The sequence below is a fragment of the Nicotiana sylvestris genome, chromosome 5, assembly GCF_000393655.2.
Source record: "Nicotiana sylvestris chromosome 5, ASM39365v2, whole genome shotgun sequence".
Taxonomy (NCBI): domain Eukaryota; kingdom Viridiplantae; phylum Streptophyta; class Magnoliopsida; order Solanales; family Solanaceae; genus Nicotiana; species Nicotiana sylvestris.
This window is the reverse complement of record NC_091061.1, coordinates 159,709,560-159,731,562: the sequence shown is the minus strand read 5'-3', so window position 1 is coordinate 159,731,562 and position 22,003 is coordinate 159,709,560. Positions and strand designations below refer to the sequence as shown.

The 22,003-nt window shown below is 35.9% G+C and overlaps 1 protein-coding gene and 1 long non-coding RNA gene across 5 annotated transcripts; both read right to left on the bottom strand.

Annotated features, from left to right (window-relative positions):
* Positions 1 to 1,076: 1,076 nt before the first annotated feature.
* On the bottom strand, positions 1,077 to 4,467 carry LOC104249023 (uncharacterized). The gene is made up of 2 exons (XR_011407455.1): positions 4,363 to 4,467; positions 1,077 to 3,988 (listed from the first exon to the last, which is right to left on the bottom strand). It is a non-coding gene; the product is annotated as an uncharacterized lncRNA (long non-coding RNA).
* A 253-nt stretch (positions 4,468 to 4,720) lies between these two features.
* Positions 4,721 to 18,422, bottom strand: LOC104249024 (uncharacterized). 4 transcript variants are annotated; one of them, XM_009805390.2, is made up of 18 exons: positions 18,309 to 18,411; positions 17,604 to 17,711; positions 16,994 to 17,502; positions 16,500 to 16,740; positions 14,969 to 15,243; positions 13,349 to 13,516; positions 12,485 to 13,261; positions 12,298 to 12,389; positions 11,255 to 11,278; positions 11,100 to 11,162; positions 10,904 to 10,992; positions 10,742 to 10,807; positions 8,918 to 9,562; positions 8,587 to 8,661; positions 8,302 to 8,372; positions 8,159 to 8,216; positions 5,942 to 6,155; positions 4,721 to 5,630 (listed from the first exon to the last, which is right to left on the bottom strand). In XM_009805390.2, exons 3-18 carry the CDS (start codon positions 17,410 to 17,412, stop codon positions 4,969 to 4,971), a joined length of 3,939 nt encoding a protein of 1,312 aa, XP_009803692.1. In that variant the 5' UTR covers positions 17,413 to 17,502; positions 17,604 to 17,711; positions 18,309 to 18,411; the 3' UTR covers positions 4,721 to 4,968. The 4 variants fall into 4 exon arrangements, with proteins under 4 accessions (XP_009803692.1, XP_009803694.1, XP_009803693.1 ...); XM_009805392.2 differs by having other exon boundaries at positions 5,948 to 6,155; XM_009805391.2 differs by lacking the exon at positions 17,604 to 17,711 and having other exon boundaries at positions 18,309 to 18,422.
* Between the last annotated feature and the right edge of the window lie 3,581 nt (positions 18,423 to 22,003).

Genomic DNA, 22,003 nt, shown 5'->3' with positions numbered 1-22,003 from the left:
CTGAAGTAGCAAAGCCAGTGCTGAAGTTTTTTTGTCCTGGATAAGGTGCTGAAGTTATTTAGTTCATTTTTAAAAACTTCAGCACTAAAATAACTGAAGTTTTTTTGTCCTGAATTCGTTAGTTTTGTCATAAAGCTTTTTCAAAAACTTCAGCAGAAGATGTTGAATTTATTTAGTTCATTTGTAAAAACTCCAGCACTAATAAGTTGAATTTTTTTTTGTCCTGGATAAGCTTTTTCAAAAACTTTCAGCAGAGATGCTAAAGTTATTAGTTCAATTGTAAAAACTTCAGCACTATATAAGCTAAAGTTGAATCCATAAGATCATAAGCAAAAACTTAAATCCCAGTATTTCCAAGTGAAGTAGCAGCCAGCTCAAGATGAAAAAGGAGACAATAATTACATGCGACTAAAATAAGTTTAATACCAGTTCAATATCTTCCCACGAATCTGACAGAATTAGTCTATTCAAAACAAGAAGTAATGGGTCAATTTCCGTATAGTTCATCATAAATGTAAAACAGTATTGCGAGAGATTAAAAAAATACGGATTGTTTGTCTGCTTGCCTAGTCGAGGTAGAAAGTTATATTCTTTTATTCTTTGCTGTTTGATTTCTTTGTTCAGGTTGCACTAAAAGCGAAATTAATCATAGTGTCTTTCAGTTGTTAATAGAAGAAGAAGAAAACGAAAGAGGAGGAGTAGAAAGGGACTAAAGTTATTTAAAAACTAGGTACAAGTTAAAACTTTTTTTAAAAATGGGTATAAGTTAAATGGGGGAGACCAAATAGGGTGCCCCGTGTAATTTTTACCTTTGTAATAACCAAATGAAAAATAAGTGGAAACTAATAAGAAGTTAGAAGTGCATCTGTAATTCTGTGCAGTAGTGATAGAATTTATTTTTTTTCATAACAGAATTTTACCAGCTATATAATACAATTGTTTAATCAATACTTTCCAGAAAATATGCATGAAAATTGAGACAGTGCAAACACAATTCCAAGATAGAACCAAAGAAGACATCAACACAACATCTCAAGATAGAACTAGAGAAAGAGATCTATGATAATGGCCAGAACTGGAAATAATTTGTAGATCTTAGATGGTATTGATTTGAAACCGTTTAGTATTGACTGAATGGTTGTTCAAAAAATTTCTATTTGGCTTAACCAATAAACCACCCGATAACCACCCGATAATCGTTAATCCGATACCAATCCGTCCGTTGTCTTATTGGATTGCTAGCGGATTACTACATTTATAATCCGATAACCGATAATATGAAGTTTATGGTCCGACCCCTAACCACAGCTCGTGCACAAAGTGGGTGAGACTAGACGTCAATATGAAGTTTCCATAGAATACAGATCGCTTTGGTGAAAGCAAGCAGATTGACAACAACCGGTCTTGCAATTTAGCAATGTCACTCTATCTGGCAAAAAAAGAGAAGCATTGATGTAACTGGTAAAACTGTTATCATGAAACCAGGAGGCCACATGTTCGAGCCGTAGAATCAGCCTCTTGCAAAAATGCAGAGTGAGGTTGCATACAATAAACCTTTATGGTCCGACCCTTTCCCGGACACCGCAAATAGCAGGAGCTTAGTGCACAGGGCTGCCCTTTCTTTTTTTTTTTTACTCTATCTGGCGAAACGGGCTTAAAAGTTGGGCTTGCTGAAAGTGATCAAATTGCTCTTTCTAATTTGTTATTTAAGACACTCGAGCCTTCATCCTCACCAACAGGCAACAGCAAGAACCATACGTCCACCTGAACTTGCTGCCAAAAACAGACCTTAACTCCCAAGTCCAAAACTAATTTCCTTCTAAACTTTTATTAAGGAGTATCCTATTCCTAATGGACTGCAACACATTGGATCATCTGAAATTCAGAAACAGAGTAGTTAATGCAGAGAAACAAACACTCCAACTTCCCAAAAAGAATATAAGTTAGAAAGGCTTCCATACATGATAGATCCTGTAATACTAGTGTCCTCACAGTTAACCTTGCTCATAAATTTTAATGGAAATTAGTGACCGAGCGAAAAGAGAAGCAGCAATAAAATGAATAAAATACAAACATAAAACATGAACACTACAAATTAAAAAAAGGCATTTGCAGGACAAAAATAGAGAGAGTAAAACAAAATAGAAAAGAGCAAGATGATATATCATCTTTCATTGGTGCATATCAACTTCAGCATTATTACAGGCGTAATGCAGGAAGAAAGTGTCAAGAGATGAAAACCTAAATGGTCGAGAGCTGAGACCGTCATTTGGGCTGAAGGGGTCGAAAGATGGAAAATCAAAATCTTTCCTGTTTCTTGAATATAGTATGTACAAATAGACAGAAATTAACGGCAGTGCTAAGTTGGCAAGGGCAAGAAACAATACATGCTTTGAGGGATGGAAAACAGTAGTTTTTATATAAGTCATTAAACTTGAGGTATAGAATGAAAGACACATATGATTCTGACAGTTTCCTGGAGCTACTGGATTCAATGCACGTGTAACAGGCAGCACCCAAATGTGTTACGTTAAAGAAGTTACTTACAATAAATAAATAAATAAACCAACACATAATGACTGTCCAAGAGGTAGGTCCTGAAAAATTTCAACACTAATCCTTCTTCGTATCGTTGATGCAATCAGTCCTGTTTTCTTAAACTGCATGTCAGAGGAACTGCACAAGTACCTTGTCACAGGTCCAGATAATCTGATAATTTATCAACTAGAAAATCCAATGTGACGTGAAAAGTCACACATCAGTTGCAAGTATACTTCCAGCAAAACAAAGTACTTTTTTCCACAGGGCAATCATACACAGTAAAATGAAATAAGAATTTCAATACATTGCGTCAAATCATGTAAGTCAATCTTGCACCATCCAACTAGCAGTAAGCAGCAGCATTATTCATAGACAGAAATCTTTAGCCTTATTAATAAGAGGCATTAGCAGGAAAAAGATTTTTAGATGACGAGGAGGAGGCAGATGAAAGAACCTAAGTATATGAAGACAATCTCTCTCTTTCTTCCATCGTTCTTCTTTTTTTGGGTACGATTAGGAGTGGCAAACTGGCGGGTCGGGTCGGATATGGTTCGGGTCACAATCGGGTAATAAAAACGGATCAAATATCCGACCCGGCCCATATTTAATACGGATAAAAAACAGGTTAACCGGCGGATAATATGGGTTACCTATATTATCCATGACTTCTTGTATGTGATCACTTTTGGGAGAATTCTTAGTCTCCCTAACTTGAGGAACCCCCAATTTGAGGCTTCACAAATGTAAAAGTTAGACTCATTGGTTATCCATTGGTTACTCATTGGTTATCCATTTTCTAAATGGATAATATGGTTCTTATCCATATTTGACCCGTTTTTAAAAAGTTCATTATCCAACCCATTTTTTAGTGTATAATATGGGTGGTTAACTGTTTTCTTTGAACCATTTTGCCACCCCCAGGTACGATACATGAAGATGGTCTTTTCTATTCATGAAATGGTAACCAAGTTGGGAAAAAGGGGAGAGGGTCTATCAAAGAAACCAACCAGTACATAAAGAACCAAGGAAAGAACTATCATATAGAGTAAAATTGAATTTACAAGGCCAAACAGTTGAGAGAACAAGATCACTCTGCTAAACAAAAAGTGACAAAACTAACTTAAAAAGACTTATCCACATCATCCCCTCGACTAATTTTTTTTCCTTTTTGATAAGGTACCATTCCCTCCACTAATATGGTCAATAAGTACCAAAATCTATATAAATTTAAGATGTCTTCACCTTCCACTACAACAAATTATGATTGGAATACAATGACACAATCAGAGGAAAGAACTATCCAACAAGTTACAAATATATATACATGAGTAAACACCAAAATGGTAGCACCTTACCTCCTAGATCAACGGAAGTAATGCACCAGATAGCAACACAAGGGAAGGTGTTCTCACCAAAGCTTTGGCACTAGGTCATCAGTCTTGAAAGCCTTAAATAAAAGTACAGCAATTCACTTTGGTAAGCAACACATAACGCATGATGAAAATACAATCTATCAGCAAAGCTTGGCAATTAGTTAACAAAGAAGGAAGATACGCAATAAAAACAGGATATTCAGCAGTTATAATAGTTTTAGCACAATCTTAAACAATTATGCACATCCAAAAACCATATAGAAATGGTCAAAATCTGGATAGTGGAATATGTTTAGAAGTATATATACACTTATAATGTGAGGGAGATGGAGTATGTTTACAAGTATAAATACATTTATAATGTGAGGGAGAGTTGACAATGGAGAAATGTATAAATTAACGCTGTGACTCATTTTATCCAAGTTCGTTAAGGTAAAGGATGGGTTACCTGTCGGCCTCCTATGCAAACATTCTCAGGCTGACCGATCAGTGCTTGGCTGGTGACAATCCTCCTAGCACCCGTTAAGGAAGAAGCAACTGTTTTGACAGGCGAGTATGCTCAAGGTACTTACCAGTATGCGTCTGCAACTAAAACATGAAAATCAAGAAGTTAAATGTTATACATAAAATTACAGTAGTCCATCATTCATAAGATGCAGACAGTTAATGAAGGATTAGCAAGACCAAAAGACTGAACTGCCGGGTACCAGATTCTTATGCTTATATACAAGCATTAGGAAAACATAACTAGTAACCAGGGAGAAAGAGTCAAAAATGCATTATATTGGGAAAAAGGAACTGGATCATTACAAAAGATGACTAAACAAAATTGCCCTTGCGATCTTTGCTAATTTGCTTACAAGGAAACATTGTCCGAATTTAAACAAGTGAGGATTTTCTAGCATTCCCTTCAAATAAGTATACAAAAAATGGCCATAATTACAAGTGCCAATTGGCTAGAGATCTCTTAAGCCATCACTTCTTGAACAAGCAAAAGAGTATTCTCAACTAAACAGTTAAATAGTCCTTAAGAATGTACAATGAGCAGTCACAGTCAAAACATATTTAGCTCGGAAAGGTCATCCATTGGTATTTCAAGCCCCACACAATCATGATCTTGCAAACCATCAACATCAAAGTTGAACCAAGTATTGAAATCCTGAGGCGCCCCAAGCTCAGATTCTACACCTAGCTCTTCTATTGCATCAATGTCATTCAGTGGCACATTCATGCTGTCAGCAGATTCTTTCTTCTCCCTCGATGAATTAACATCACCCTCTCTTTTTCTGTTACCACTTGTATTGACCAATTCTCCAGAACCATTAGCAGAAGGGTAAACTGGATGTGTCGTGATTTCCATGAATTTGTTAAAAGATCCATTTACGGATGTAGAAAGCTGAGCTGTCTTCTGCTTGGGCTTTGATTTTGTCTTGCGCTCACCCTTGGAGTTCCCAAGTGACCGTCCAGCTTTTGCATTTGTATTTCTGGATAAAGAGTCCCTATCTCTTTCACTTCTCTTTCCTTTTGCACCACCGAGAAGAGTTCCACCAAGAGTAGAAGTGGCTCTGAAAGCAGCACCAACATCATCAAGCAGTACTTCTTTTTTCTTCCCTCTATTTAATATTGGCCCATTTTTAGCAAAAACTTGATCAGATTGATGATTAAACCTTTCATATGGATCAACCAAAACACCATCAGCACTAACAGGGCATGAGCCTGTGAAACAAGAGAGATGTCAGCTATTGTTAGAACTCTTGTTAGAAACGACGTCAGTAAATACCACCCAGCTGACAAGAACAGAACGTGCAAGAAACAAACTTCAGCTACTAAAGCATGTGAAGATCAAAATACAATTTCACAAAAAAAGGAAAAATAAAAAGCTCTTGTTAAATAAGAACTGAAATATTTGGTTGACCCAGAGCTCAAGGAATCAGAAAATATTGTAACTAGCTCAAAGTTGCTAAAGCATTGTCATCACAGTGTCAGTCCCATATACATGATAATTTAACTCATAGTTAAAAGCTTACTATTACCAACTGCTTCACGAGCCAAAAGATCTGCCTCATTAATACGAGGCGGAGCGGCAAAAATAATGTCATGGAGCACAGGCTCACTAAAGCAACTAGCTCTAGTGTCCTCAAACTTCCGACACCTGGAAAGTGTTCTCTTTGCAAAAGCCAATGCAACCTGCTTTGACACCTTAGGAACCCCATTTTTGGAAGCTAGACTTCCTCGAGTCGCCTGTCAAATTAATCCAAAGTATTAGCAGTTATTAAACTGAATCACAAAGTTGAGTCACGTCCATATGTTGTAGTAAATCAATTATGAAAGCTCTAGTAACTAATATGGTGCACAGCATAAAGACAAATAAATTCAAATTGCCCAAAATCAGGTAGCCATTAACAGATGGCGGGTGAAACTCTACAAAATTAAATTCACTTCAGCCAAGTATCTAGGATTTATGAGTTGCAATGTCGGTATGCTAGCTAATGAACTACCCTTATTTAACTACCATAATGTATATGTAAGATGCCAACATACTTTGCAGGAGATACAGTTTTGTGTAAAAAATTAGCAAAGACAATTAGTAAAGTTTCATCATTTTAATTACAATAAGCCTTACCCGATAGTAAATCTTCTAAATTCTTCAATAGTGGACAACTGTTCCAGCATGTGTTAGTTGGGTTTCTATGGAAAGAAAAGAACACTAGGTGTTTTGAGGACGAAGCAATGACTGCACAGGAGATAAATATAGGTGCTTGTATGTGCTAGTTTTTTGGTGTAAACTCCAGGATGTATATGAGATACACAAAATGATAGATTTTAGCTTGCTTCAGGAATAGGATCTTTGATCTAGAGGCTATCCCCTTTTCTTCTTTTCTTTCCTTTTTCTTTTTTTGGCGAAGGAGACTGCCCACTCTTGTGAATTCATAATCTTGGTGTCCGGTTTTGTTCTATTTATAAAATCTCTTATTTGCTGATCAAAAAAATATCTTCTTTTATAAAGTAAAAGGTTTCATTCAAGAGGCATCAAGTAGATGCTTAGCCAAAATGACAATATAAAGATGTATCTGATCAAAAAAATATCTTAGGAAACTTGTATGGATAGAAAAACTTGATGGATATTTCGATATTACTTACTTTCAGATTCAGATGAAGAATCTATAGTAGAGTTAGGATTCAAACTAGGTAAGAATAGCCCACAAATGCTTTCTTGCAAGGGCCCCTTTGATGTAATTCACATTACTCACAATGTTTCTACTTGCTTTTGAAGATAAATAGAACTCCAGCGAGAGTGAGAGAAACTACCTGCTCTAACTTCTTAATATTTGGATGTCGTTCTAATGAAGCTTCCACAATATTTAAAGTACAGAATTGCAGTTGTTCTAATCTGCTGAAATTATGGATGACTCACTAAAATTCACCATGTTCAACAGCATCATTAGGTTTTAATTGTTACAACAATTGAAGAACCCTTAGTACTAAAACAATATCAGATACAGCTGTTAGCGCAATTTGAATGTTATCTTAATGTTTTTTAAGCCTGAGCATGACCATACATGCTGAGGTAATTTTTCAACAAAATCTAACTGACCAGAAAAAACCTAGACTAGGATCGATTTTTCTTTGATCGGAATCTTATAATTGAACTTTAAAATCTAGTCAATAGACATCAAACCTTAATCAATCAGAAAAACAGTATTGGAATTCCTAAAATATCAGCCGAGTCTTCTTTATTCCTCTTTCAAACATAGATATTAAGAAGAAAAAGCACAATAACTGGAATTGCCTCTAAAAAACTATAATATCTGCTGATGTATATATATCTTTGTATTCTACTTTCTGGAGAAATACTGCATTTGTGTTTCAGATCACGTATTACAAAGTCAGGTTACTTGCAGCAAGCTTCGCGGATTTTAGTTTTCTCCAAATTCTCAGACTGCTCCGCTCGACAACTTATACTCCTTAAAGTATCAAAAGATCATATATAGTTATTACAAGTATCCTTCACAACATCTCACAATGAAAAGCAGCGTGTTTCAGAGTAAAAGACTTGATGCCACAGCAACCTTCTAAGCAAATACAGGACTTTAGAAGAGAGCAGCTACAGTAGCAGGAGAAGATTATAAAAAGGGATGACAAGAACACAAAATAAAAGTTTGGTGAGAATAGCAGGCGCTACAACAAGAAGCACAGTACAAGAAAGCATGATGAACATACAGATAAAAGAATGCAATCCTTACCAAGAGCTTTCTGTAAGCCAGCTCAACAAGTTTATGCATTGCAATCTGCTCCGGGTCCCTGGAAATTCAATTGGATTTGTAAGGCACACATGAATTCACATTGCAGAAACGTGAAGCAAACTTGATGGCATGTAACATCTTACCATCCGTGCACGTCCTTGCCTTCTTGAAGTGCTTTAGATACTTTCTCCATATATGCTTTCTTTTTACCGATCTACAGCAAATAGAACAAAATGAACTACTAAAGTGGTATAGGACATGTACAGAAAGATGTCCAAATAGACGTGAAAGAGACGGTCTTTATTTGAAGCATCTATTCTCAATGTTCTTGAAATTATATTTGCTGGCATATTTAGCAACAATCAAAACAAGGAAAGAGAGGGAAAATGAGCAAATTATTAGGATGCTATGTAGTGACGCAAGATAACCTCTTGACAGAGTCCCCTCTCCAGCTGCATAATTTCTTGGTTGATCACTTCATCTTCTTTATCATCTAAGTCAGGCTGTAACAAGGATGCAAAAGAAAAAGGAATAGGAAAAATTAAATCATATAACATAGATACAAAAGTTAGAAAAAAGCATATAATTTGTCGCAATTTGTGAAAAGTACTGCTCTGACGCCACTCAAAGTGAAAAATGCAAATTAATAAGCATTTAAGAGAAAGAAGGAAAATGACAGGGGAGGACTCTCAAAATTAGAGGCCAAATGAAAGATGAGAAATATCCTTCTTTTACAATGACCACTGGGAGAAAGCATACCACAGGTTCAATATAGAGGCCAACGCTCTGCAGCTCGAGCAAGAGTTTATCATCAAGAGCCATCTCTGCATATTGACGTTCAAATGAGGAAACACCAAAACTACTAATCTGCAACCTTTGTGGTACATCTGGATCACATTCGGAAAGGCCTACAAACAGTCCAACATTTGAATGCAAATATCCATTATCTCCTCGTGACATCTCATCACTGTATGGAGGTCCTCGGACATCAGGGTTTCTACGATATGCACTATATCCATTGCAGGAAACAAACTCATTTCCAGTCCCATTTTTCTTTAGCTGAGAATCAAAATCTGTCCCGTACTCAGCTTCTGTCCTATTCATTTTTCTAGTCTGAGAATTATTGATACAAGCACCATGTAATAAAGTTTCTGGACCATTTTGCGGCGACGTAAATATGTCAAACCCATTTTCTTCACATTCTTCAATATCCTCCTCTAGAATTAGAGCTGACAGTACTCTTTGGTAAAGTGGAGTAACTTTATCAAAAATTCTATCTGAATCAAATTTTGCACTTAGGATAGAATCATGAAATTGATCGACCAGTTGTGTATCAGATGATACTTTCGAGCCATTATGATTCTTGATGCATCTATTCTTCTCAACAGTTTCATCATGATCATCCTGGAAAAGCAAGCATCACGAGATGTATTTAGCTAGAGCATATATGCCAATAACATATGATATATTGTTAAAATGATATCTTAATTTCCAACAGGAAGCAGTAGAATATGAGAATTGGCTAGACCTATCGAACATTTTAATTATATAGATAATCCGTTAGCAGTAAGCATACAAAGAATAACAACAGTTTTGTTAGGAGGTAACACTTGGGAAAGCTCCAGCTAGACAGTGACTGAAGCATGTCAAGTGATAAAGATCAATACAACTCTTAATAGTAAAGATATAAAGGAGCCTATTCTCTAAAAACAAGATTGCTAGAGAGCATCTGCACTGTCGATTGTACCTCTCTTGTTAAAAGGGATAAATAAGAAGTGTATAATCCACTAGGAGAGATTTAAAAACACGTAAATTGTGGAGGACTAAGAGGGGGATAAACTTTCTGTCTGTGCATAGGATTAAAGGAAAGATAAGAATTTGGATTTGAATCAAGTGACAATCACCAGGAATTACTGATAATACTCTTAAATACATTACGAAACTTTGATACAGCAGTGTGCTTCAAGCAACAAATGAAACATCTCGAAGAAACCCTAATAAAAACAAAAATAAAAGATAACCAACCTTGAAAAGATTCAGGTGGTGGCACAGGGACTAATGCTAACATATTAATGAAATTGAAACCCGAATGAGGAAAATCTGAGGAAGCTGAAGGGAAAGAATTTAGTAAAGGGATATAGGCACCCCAGGGCCCTAGCTGGCCCACCAGAATCCAATTCCAATCCCCCAAAAGAAATTAAACACAGATGCTCCCTCCGTTTCAATTTAGATGATGTAGTTTGACTTGGCACAAAGTTTAAGGGAAAAAAGAAGACTTTTGAAACATGTGGTCCTAAAAGCTTAAAGGGCAAAAGCTTTGTAGGGCCATGACATTTTTGTGGCTATAAAAGCTTCTCATTAAGGATAAAGTGGGTAAAATTAAATGTTTAAAATTAAATTGTTTCCAAATATAGAAATGTGTCATTCTTTTCGGAACAGATTAATAAGGAAAGCGTTGTCATTTAAATTGAAACAGAGGGAGTAATTCTTATCCCAGTTATGGCATAAACTATCCACCAACCAAATTACTGCTAAAAAAAAAGTTATGGCGCAAGAAAAAGATAATTATGGATCAGTAAGTACCAGAACACCATTGGTATGGTTTATTGTTTGATAGAGATTGGTATGAGATTCCTCCGCGGATTTCAGCTGATAAAACATCAATGAAAGACTTAGTAAGACCATCTAATATCAGACAAAAGACGATAGCTGTGTGGTACAATGAAAATCATCATTAGTTGTCACCTGTTCTAGAAGGTAGGATTTCTCTTCGGAACTGACAGAAGCAAAAAGTCTATCCACTTTCTTCCAGAATGCACTTGAACAAGCATGAACTAAAACAGCAACCAAAATAAATTAAGTGCCCCAGTATGTTTATTTTTTTCAACAGAAAAGAAGGATACAACAGAGAGAGGGAAAAACTTTGATGTCAGACACATACAACTAGCATTATATGCCAATTTTGCAGCAACTAGAAGCTCCTCACGGTCATCGTCTGATTCCCCTGAAATATGGAAAATGTGATAGCAGGATTATTTGTTTGAGGCAGGGGAAAAACCAGAATCACGTAGATTGTTTACTAATTGCCAGCCGCACCAGGGACAGCACCAAAAATATAACCTACATACCAAACAGTGGAATGCATCTATCACTAGAAAATCACACTAGTTCAGTAGTATCAAAGATACAAGTTTAGCCATTTCTTATTCCTTCACCATCCCCTTCATTTATTTGTCCACAGTCAATACCAGCTTCGTTTTAAACAACTGATAATGTACTGAAAATTGACTTTATATTTCTGAGAACAGAAGGAAATACAAAAATGAATCAGCTACTTCTCCACCTACTTCACCCCCGTCAGGAGGTGGACACACAGAGACTGCTAGAAACTAAAAGGCCAAATCATGCATAAAGACAGAGTTCATTAAAAGACAAATAGAGACTGCTTGAAACTGAAAAGCAAAATCCTGGAGAAGGGCAACCGAGTTCCCTAAGAATTTAAGAAACATACCCCCTATTAACGAAGGAAAAATTTACACTGGAAGACTTAACTTGAGTAAGCAAATGGGTAATTTACCTGGCTACTAGCAAAGGAGGCGGTTTTAACCCAGGATAATCTCATAAAAAGGGGAATATCTCTGTGTTCAAGATGTTTTCTGTGTGGGGAAAATGCAGAAACTGTCAACCATTTGTTTCTGCATTGCAAGATTACAAACCAACTATGGAAAATCTTTATTAGTCTTAGGGGTATTTCATGGTCAATGTCATACAGGATTAAAGATGTCATTTATAGTTGGGAAGAAGCTGGAGCTGAAGCAACTAGCAGAGATAGATGGAGGACTGTTCCGGCTTGTATTTGGTGGACAGTCTGGAGGGAAAGGAACACTAGATGTTTTGAAGACAGAAGCAATCCACTGCAGAAGATCAAACTCAATTGTATTCTTCTATTTTGTTTTTGGTGCAAACAGATGTACACAGAAGATACATTGACAATCATAGACATACTAGGATCCTGCTAGGTTTTAAATTAGAATATCTTCAAATTCTCTCTATGTAAATTTGGTTTTCAGTGCAACCTGTGTACTGATTTTTATAATATATACAATAGTTACCAATTCAAAAAAAAATGGGTAATTTACCAGTGAAATCCGGAGAACCACTGCTCAATGAATTCCCAAGACGAGAGAACCCTTTGCGTTCCAAGTGCTTTTTCAAAGGACGGCCTGACTTACTGCCACAATCAAATAAATATATAAGTTGATGGAGAAAGAGAAGCAGTAAAAGCCCAAACTCATACATCAAACTTCTTCATTAAAAGACGAGCACCTTCCGTGCTTTTCTGAAGCTGGCCGTGAGTTACGAAGTGGTTTCGCTGTGACTTGATTTTCAAACTTCTCCCTTTTAGGAGAAATGCTGCTCCTAGAAAATGCCGAGCCTCTTCCACTTCGGCCTTGCCTTCGCACGCCATCACCTATTTCTTCTTTGACAAGAAATTTGTTCTTCTTCATATGCGAGGTAGAGATCCCATTACTCTGAACAGTATTTACAATTTTTTCTTCACCTTCACAAGTACTCCCACCCTTTTCTTTTAATCTGTCTTCACCAGCACCAGATTCTTCACTTTCAGAGAGTCTGGCAGGGGATAAAATACTTTCAGCTTTAACTTTAAGGTTTTGCGTAACATTGTTGGCAGCCTTTGAAAGAATAGAACCACTTGTTACACCAGGAGTTAACCTAGCTCCAAAATCAGAAGGTGAACATGCCTCGGATGGCACCTCCACCTCGTCCTGGTTTGAAACTGGTGAGATAAGATTAGCCCTCCTTGTACGAGATATTTTTTGAGGCCTCTGACCAATCCATTGGGTTATGGGCGGAGACGAGGATCCTGTAGGCAACGGACGCTTGCGATTTGTAGCCCCGCCTACAGCCAGATTTTTGTTGACATTTGGGGGCTGTTCCCAGCTTTCCGATGTTCCAGGTAAACGGGGAATGTTAGACGGTGAACTAGCAGCAGCAAGGGAGCCACTTCGTGGTGCCCTTGAGGCCTTCCCTTTTGTTATTGGACTGGGACAGACAGCATGGTTCTCCTCACGACTATTTAACCTAGAGAAAGAAAACCACATAGTAAGAAATCAGTTTGAGAACAACCACTAGGAGATAAAAACTAATTAATCATGCGCCAAGACATACTTAATGCTGCCTTTTGCCAACACCCGTTCTTTATTCAGACCAGCAGTTGGATCCTTAGAATGAGCAGCCTTGTCCTGTTCATTTTTAAGCATTGAACGAGCATTAGGACCAGCAGGTGATGAGCCATCTGACTTATTACTGCTACCAGCACCGCTTGATATTCCCGGCCTGTGCAGAAGTGTTAGTGAGTACAACATAGATAGTTATTCATCTTGAGTATGTGCTAGGTAACAAAGTCAGTACAAAAATGAAAACAACAACAACAACCCAGTAAAATCCCACTAGTGGAATCTGGGGAGGGTTGTGTGTACGCAGACCTTACCCCTACCCCAAAGGAGTAGAGAGACTGTTTCCGAAAGACCCTCGGCTCAAGAAAACAGAAAGACAAAAGGGAGACAATATTAGTATCACCACATAAATCATAGGAAAAATAGGAACAACATTAAATTCAGAAGAAAGATGCAAAGCAAAAGCGATAGGTAGTAAATAGGTCATGCATTGAAAAGCGTAATAGTAAGACACAATATTGCCAATAGCTATCTTAGACAAAAATCCTACCAGACTAGTCTCATAGAGGTACGAAGTAAGGCAAGACTCAACTACCTCCTAACCTACAACCCTAATACTTGACCTCCACATTTTCCTATCAAGTGTCATGTCCTCGGAAATCTGAAGCCTTGCCATATCCTGCCTGATCACCTCTCCCCAATACTTCTTAAAAGTAGAATGTTCAAAGACCATAGTAGCCAAACATGCATGACAAAGCATCAAATTATGTATCCCACTTTCAATTTAGTTCCTTACTTCAACCTACAAAAATAAAGCCAAATGTGATTCCTCTTGCAATCTTCTCATTTGGGCATGAAAAACAACTATATTTTTGTAAGGGGCATGAAAAGCACTATTCCCACAAAGAAGCAGCAACCGCAATGAATGAAGAGATTGATGACCCAGGAAATGAGTGATTCTTATTTGAGTGACTTCTAGCTAGAATTGCGTCGATTAAACACTAGAGGTTGGTAGAATAAGTAGGCCTACCAGCGAAGAACTGGTACTTGATGGGATGAGGGGTCTAGAAAGCAATGAACCAAAGAACAAACTCAACTTAATATATATATTAGGCCACTAGCTCCCCACTGGTTATTTTCCTAAGTGATTCTACACATTCCAACTAAAACAAGATGCTTAATGTTTAAGCTGCTGCCCAAGAAGAGTACAGCATTTTGACGAAGTAAAATACTTGCCCGCTATATCTTTACAACACAATGCAAAGTAAATCCTTTACCTTCATAAACCTATCTAGACCTGGATAACACAGAATAGAAATGTCCTAATACTTCCTCAAAGTCAAAATGTCAAATTTGCAATATGCTGTACTAAAGCCGTCATCTGCAAACATTTCTAGTCTTGTACAACTGAGTGCAAAACATAGCATCAGTTCGCCCAAATTTACATCAATGTGTTAACTCAACAAGTTCAGAGCATTTAAACCACTCTTATCCTTCATCTTAGATGGCAAATAGTGCAACTAAACATTCTTATATAAAACTGAATGAAATCAACATGAAAGTGATGATATGGGGGATAATTCCCAGAAATTCTGAACAGGATAGTAATTACCTGAAACCATGGGAATCAGAAGGTGACAGAACAGGATCGCTGGTAAGTCTATGATGCAGCATTCGTTTAGGCTCTCCATCGTTGTCCGAGGGCCTAGAAATGACAGCACCAACTGAACGTTTCCTTTTCATCTTCTTGTCCCAACCTTCACCTCCAGCTGGCAATCTCCGAATCTTTTCTTCAGCCATATCAGAATCAACATTACTATCTTTTAACATGTCCCGGTCCTTTACTATCATAGGCAGCCTGGATAGAGCACTATTCCGGTACTCCGCCTGAATTATATGGAAAACGAAAAGGTCATTAGGCGATTTGATCAAGGAGACGCATATGAAGCTTACAATTCTCAGCAAGTAAGATAAAAAATAAAAGCAATATGCAAGGGTATTCATTCGACAGAAAACAAAAGTTTCATTAACCATGCACCGCTAGATGATGAGCAAAAAAGAAAAAAGTTCTTCCATTGCAACACCCAAAAAAAAGAATATGCCGAATGAAAACTAATACTTGTGTATTCTGAGCTCCTTTTAATGGTGAAGAGCGGAAAGAGAACAAGTGGTATCATGCACCACACAGTAGAAATGATGGTTCTAAAGATGGCACTTAATCTTGTCCTGCTATACTTCTCTCTATATTTGAAGAATAACCAGAGGAAGATCATCCTGACACAGTGCTCCCATCTTTACAGGATCTAGATAATCTATCCAAATTACAGAACTTACTCTTTTCCTGTTCAAAAAGATCTTGGCAGTTCAATTAGAGGTAATTCAAAAAATTTGAGGAACACCAGCCTCTCAATGCTTGTAAATGGAACTTGCAAAACAGAAAAAAGCGACCTTTTTTTAAATGGAGAAAAAGGCGACTTGCTCCTACTTACATTTAATTCATTAATTGCCGATCACAACATAAAAGGAGCTTTCCTTCCTTCAAATTACTTACTAACACAAAAATAGAGCCAACATTCAATGTTTAGGGGTCAATCTCTCTTCCTCTTACTGCCCTGTCATCATTCTCAATCATTTTCTAAACTTGAAGCAGATGTAATGTACACATCTACTTTCTAAACCCTGTGTCAATAGCTTCTCATTATCCCATGAGCAGCATGGAAGAACGATATTTCCCCCATATATCCTTTTGTTATGAAAGTAATGTTCTTTTAATGAAAGCATTTATTATGTTGTGGGGAAAAAAACCTACGCAAGAGGTCTACCAAAAAGTAGATCGCCAACTCAAAGATACATCATTCTCCTATATATCTTTTAAAAAGTCTAAACAGTCTTTCTCAAATTTATTTTGTAAAATTCTCTAGCAATAGTTTTTCATCATCCTATGGGTTATTACTTATCAAAAAAATGTATACCCTGTGGGCTATGCAGAACATAGAATGTGTAAAAATAATAATTTTCAGAACATTATACGGCTTTATCATACACGGTAAACACCTCCTTTCCTTGGATAGAGCATATAGTTGTCCCATAAAGTAGCTGCTCGAAGGACAACCAAAATAAATAGCATGATATCAATTACATACCCGAGTTTCTGCCACTGATGTGCGTACACGCTTGTTCAGAGTACTATTTTTAGGCCGCTCCTCTATCTTCTGTGTTACAGGGTCTGAAGGGCCTCGATGTATCTGTGTTCCCATCTTCATGCTTGAACCACCTAATCTCTCATTTGTTAACTGATCATTCCTCTGTTGCTTCTTAGAAATCATGCCTTCAGAAAATTTTGACAGCTTATGCAAGCATTCGTCAAACTTTTTAGCTCTACCACTAGCCAAGACAAAAAAACAGAATACTCAGCAGACACAACTAAACTTTAAAGTGGGGTAACTTTCAATCAAAGTTTATCCAATACCCAAGAAAGAACACCACTAAGATGTCTTAATTTAATGCACACACACACACACAAAGAGAAGGAGAGTGCTGATCAGTGCAAGTAAAGATACAAAACCATGAAGAAGGATGCAAGAGAACTGATTAATCCAAATAAAAACTAGTTTATTGATTAACATGAAAAAAATACCTGGCTTTGTTGCATGTCTCTGCAACACTATCTCTGAACCTCTTTAATTCTTCCACAGACACAGGAAGTGTAGACTTCAAATGAGCAGCACCAAAAGAATTGTCTTCTGAAGTACTCCCAACAGTAACGCCCAACATTCTCCTTAACTCACCTGAACGAGTATATTTTTGGTCGCCCATTACAATCGGCTCCAGCATCAAGCACTGTGACAGGGATGGCAAATCACCCATGGCTGCACCGGTCCCCCGGGATGCACCCTTCCCTGAACCAAATATACGGGTGTCTGAACTCTCTCTGAAGCTCCCAAACCTGTCCATAGTGGGACCAGTATAGCTCCCCTTAGGTCCATTGGTGTAGTTTCCAATAAAACCCGAGTCACTGCCAGCTGAAGTCAAGTTAAATCTCCCATTTCCAGCCATTTACAAACTCAGAACTAGAACATCATATCTCCAATGATGTTCACGACTACAATTGGGTCCAGAAAAATTGGCTTTTTTAAAAGCTACAACCTTTAAAGACACAAGATAAGAGGCAATCAAACGCCAGCTTTGCAAGAAAATCTTAATACTACAAAGCCAATGAAAAATCATTCTCTGAAATGCAAGCTCACCAAAATTCAGGACGAGGACCTAAGCAATGCCCTTGAGAAACTATTTAATTATCCTTTCCACTTAACACACCTTCAGAAGCCATGGATCATTACCTCAAAAAAACCTAACTACAAATACAGCGAGAGTATTTGTATACATCATATATACAAATACGTTATTAATGTAACCAAGAGTAGATTTTAGGGAACGAAATTCTAGAACATCTAACAGTTTAAACTTTTTCAATTTCCAACAGAATTTTATTTGGGCAAAATATAAAGCATCCCATCTATGAATTGTTATTAATTGTTCTAATTTTCCATACTGATCAGAAAAAAGTTCAACCAAAATTAAGACAAAAAAAAAATAGAGAACATAAACTCATATCACATGGCCGCAACACACAGTTGACTAAATTCCGTAAACCAAGTCTAAAGGCAAAAAAAAATGAAAATTTTGACTAAATTAAGAGCAATTGAACACACCCAATTGAAGCAAAATTCAGCTGGAACTCATGGAGCTGATTGAACAAAACCTAATTTGAAATGCAGAATGACACAACAATTGACAATTCACAACACTTCAACTGATCGTCAAACCCTAATTTCAGTAAAACTGAAAATCTAGGGTTTATCAACCCAAACCCTAAACCGTATAAACTGCACAAATTCGCACAAATTGCATGAATTAAAAAGTACAGAGCTATGGAAAATTCGAGAACGTACCCAGCATTCACTGATCGGGAAGGGATCGAAGAGAGAGAAACACCGAAAGATTGAAGTAAAGAGAGAGAAAGAAAGAAAGAAAGAGAAACAAAAGAGTGTAATGGTGGGCTTGATTTTTTTTTTCTTTTTTCTTTTTTCTTTTTTTGTCCTTATTTAGTTGACGCGGTTGTTTAGCCCGCGCTAAATTTTGGGGGTAAAAAAGGATATTTTGGTTATTAGCAAAAGTTTCCTAGAAACAAGGTACTTTATGCTTAATGACTAAAGGAGGAAGTGTACTTGTCTTGTCATTGACTCCCTTATTTGTTTTAGTGATGGTTTTGCTAAGTTTTGTGGATCTCTATTTTCACATGAAAATGATGGGGAGTTATGAAAGTATAGTGTTGGATTTAGATTTGTGAAATTTGGTGACTGGTTAGGGAAATGAGATTGAGATTGAGATCGACAAGTTAGATACTCAATGAAATTTTGATGGTTTAAGGAAATTTAACGGCACACGTCCATGTATGTTCATATTAGACAAGTCCGTAGGCTTTAGGTTTAACTTGTTACGTCATAGTCGAAGTATTAAAAGTATCATTCTAACTCCAGTCAAGTTGGAAGCTTTTGGATTAGGAAGGGGAAAAAAGATCGTAGAATGATGATATACATGTATGTTACGCTTCACAATATTAAGTTACGACGATGTTGCACCCTGTAGTATTGTACGTTGAATTTGTCCTAAGGTAATTGACATCACTCAAAGTAAAAGATTATTTGGAAATTATAAGGATTATGCTACTTCACAAGTGATGAGTAAATTCGTGAAGGTGGAAGGGGCAAGTCAAAGAAAATGAATTTTCGTCAAAGTTTGGCATTTTGGGATAAAATACGGCCCGAGCTAAAATACCCGATATTTATGGACTAGTGTCATACAAGGTACTACATGACCATAAGGTGTACAAGGTATGTTAAAAAAGAGTAGTATTTTAAGTAAATTGAGATAATTCTTAATTATGTTGATATTGTTATGAATAGTTTGTACATTGGATGCTACATTGGATGTTCATGTTGTGAATAACTTAAAGATTAAATCTCCTACTTTATGTCCATCATCTTTTCTCTTTATGCATATAAAAGGCTATGTAATTGCAATGGAAAGATACACACAATTGAAGAAGAAAATCTCTTCTTTCTCTCTATCTATATTTCTTGTTCGTGTTTTACTAAATTGCTTTTATTTCATAACACGTTATCAGCACGAAGCTCTAATTTTTATTTCAGCCATCATCTTAAAGTACGAAGATAACCAAGTTCATCGTTGAACTACAAAATATTGAATACCTAAAATCATAAAATAAGCGGGTTGAATCAAGAAGAAACATATGTAAGTTTACAGTTTACTAATTTTCATTTATTGAACTTGAAAATTTTCCAAAGCTTTCAAGGATGTGATTCTTCTCTATAAAATATGTGAGATATGTTTCTTTCACTTAATCTTCTTAGCCTAACAAGTATATGCGGTCCGCTTTGGAACTCTTATATCACCATTTATTAATAATATTCTTAGTTTCATTGATTTTTAATAATAGCTAAGCTTTTCATATGTAAGCTTTCAAAACAGAACTTGTTTATTATGGTTTGAATAATCAGTTTTTTTTAAGTACTTTAATTTTTGTTTGAATTTTTCATCAATTTGGATTTCTTTTGAACCTCTCTGATCACTTTAAACTATTTTGGTCTTTGTGTAATTGAAATAGCTTGATCAAGTGTGTTGACTTATTCAATAAATACTGAACATGCATACATTTTTAATTGGCTACTAATATATCATGTAAACACTTAGTGATTTTTTTATGTGTTCTATAATATTTATCAAACACTGTCATGATTTATTACAAGTTATTGGATGTAAATTTGCAACTTATAAATATATTGATAATTTTGAAGATGTCTCTCTCTCTCTCTCTTTTAGAAAAGAGGATTTTAAGATTCATTTTATTTGGAAAGTGGTAACTGACAGATGTCAATGCTTAATTATGAGATATAATTGTCAATGGATCATAATAATTTCTTAATCGATTTCTATATGGTTGTTACTACTTTACTGATGGTTTATCACTACCTAAAATTTATTATATAATAGTTATTTAAAATTAAAAATCTTGCATTAGTAAATAACAATTGAATTATAGCAAAGTTTCATGATATACATGACTTGTAGAAGTGATTATATACTTATAACTAATCCCGCTTCTACTGATGACCACAAGATTGATAATTGATATTTTTCATAAAGGCTCAAGGATGAGTCATACTGCACTTTGGCATATTATGACAATGATTTTATGATCCATTTAAACTCTAATAGAATTTAGAAGAAATGTCCTGACTACAAACAATTGTATTTCATACAGATGCTACAAATAATTAATAAAGCTTTACACTAATTTGAGATTTGTACACTTATCTAAGAAAGCAAATTTGATTTGCTAAGTTGCAAATTAGTTGTGTACAACTTTCTTGGCATGTTATTAAAATTAAGGCTTGAGAGTAAATCTTAATATTGTATAGCCTATTATATCATTGATTGAGGGTAAGACATCGGGATCAAGTCCTGATACTCCATAATAATAAGAGTTGAGTTTGGATCCCAATTTATTATGGTCTAACATGCCTTTATAGAGGTAAGACATTGGGTTTTGTGTCCCATTGTACCATATTGATGATATAATGATGAATAAAGAGAATAACTATTATTGTGTGGTTACATGAATATGTCATTGGTCGCGTACATGTGATACGCCAAATATTATTTTGTCATGTCTTATAAAAGTTATTAAAAGCAAAATTAAAGCAGGAAATGATTTTGCTTATGATGATTTTGACCATGACAATTTATTATGATATAAGTTTCTCCGTGAAGGATACATTTACCATATGAATGGTATGATAAAATATCTTGTAGTACAAAAGTTATTAAGAGCTCCGGAAAAACTAATTTGTTACTACCCGGATGAAGAAAATTATTCATGATATTGATATTGTAAAGTCTCAAAGGAAACTTTTTTGAGTTTCAAATGTATAAGTCAAAGTGGTTGGCATATTGAGACTATAAATGAAAGGAAGATTAAATATCTTCATATTTTTATAATCATACCGGGTAAATATGAAAGGTTACCCGATTTTCTTTCTATTTGTACTACACAAATAAAAGCATGATGATGGAATAATATGCCACAAGTAAACTAGAGGTTTACTTAAACAAATATTAGTTGGCATAACCGGTTGACCATCCTGGTTCAATTACGATGCGAAAAATTAATTGAGAATTACATTGGCATATATTGAAGAATAGAAAGATTCTTCAAGAATTATCTTGTGTTGCTTATTCTCATGATATACCAGGTAAGGTTGGGATTGAATCCCTTGATTTCTAGAACAATTAAAAGGTGATAAATATATGGGCCCAGTCACCTGCCATGTGGACCGTTTACTATTATATGATGTTAATAGATGCATCTATTATCTGGTCACATGTGCATTTGTTATCAACTTGCAGTTTGGCTTTTGCAAGATTGTTTGCTCAAGTTATTAGAGCACAATTCCATAATATAAATTATAATGATTTATCTTAATAATATTGGTTTAAATCCAAGTTGGTTTAACAGAAATTGTATGCCTCCAATTATAGTTAAATCATTGGTTATGAGAACAAA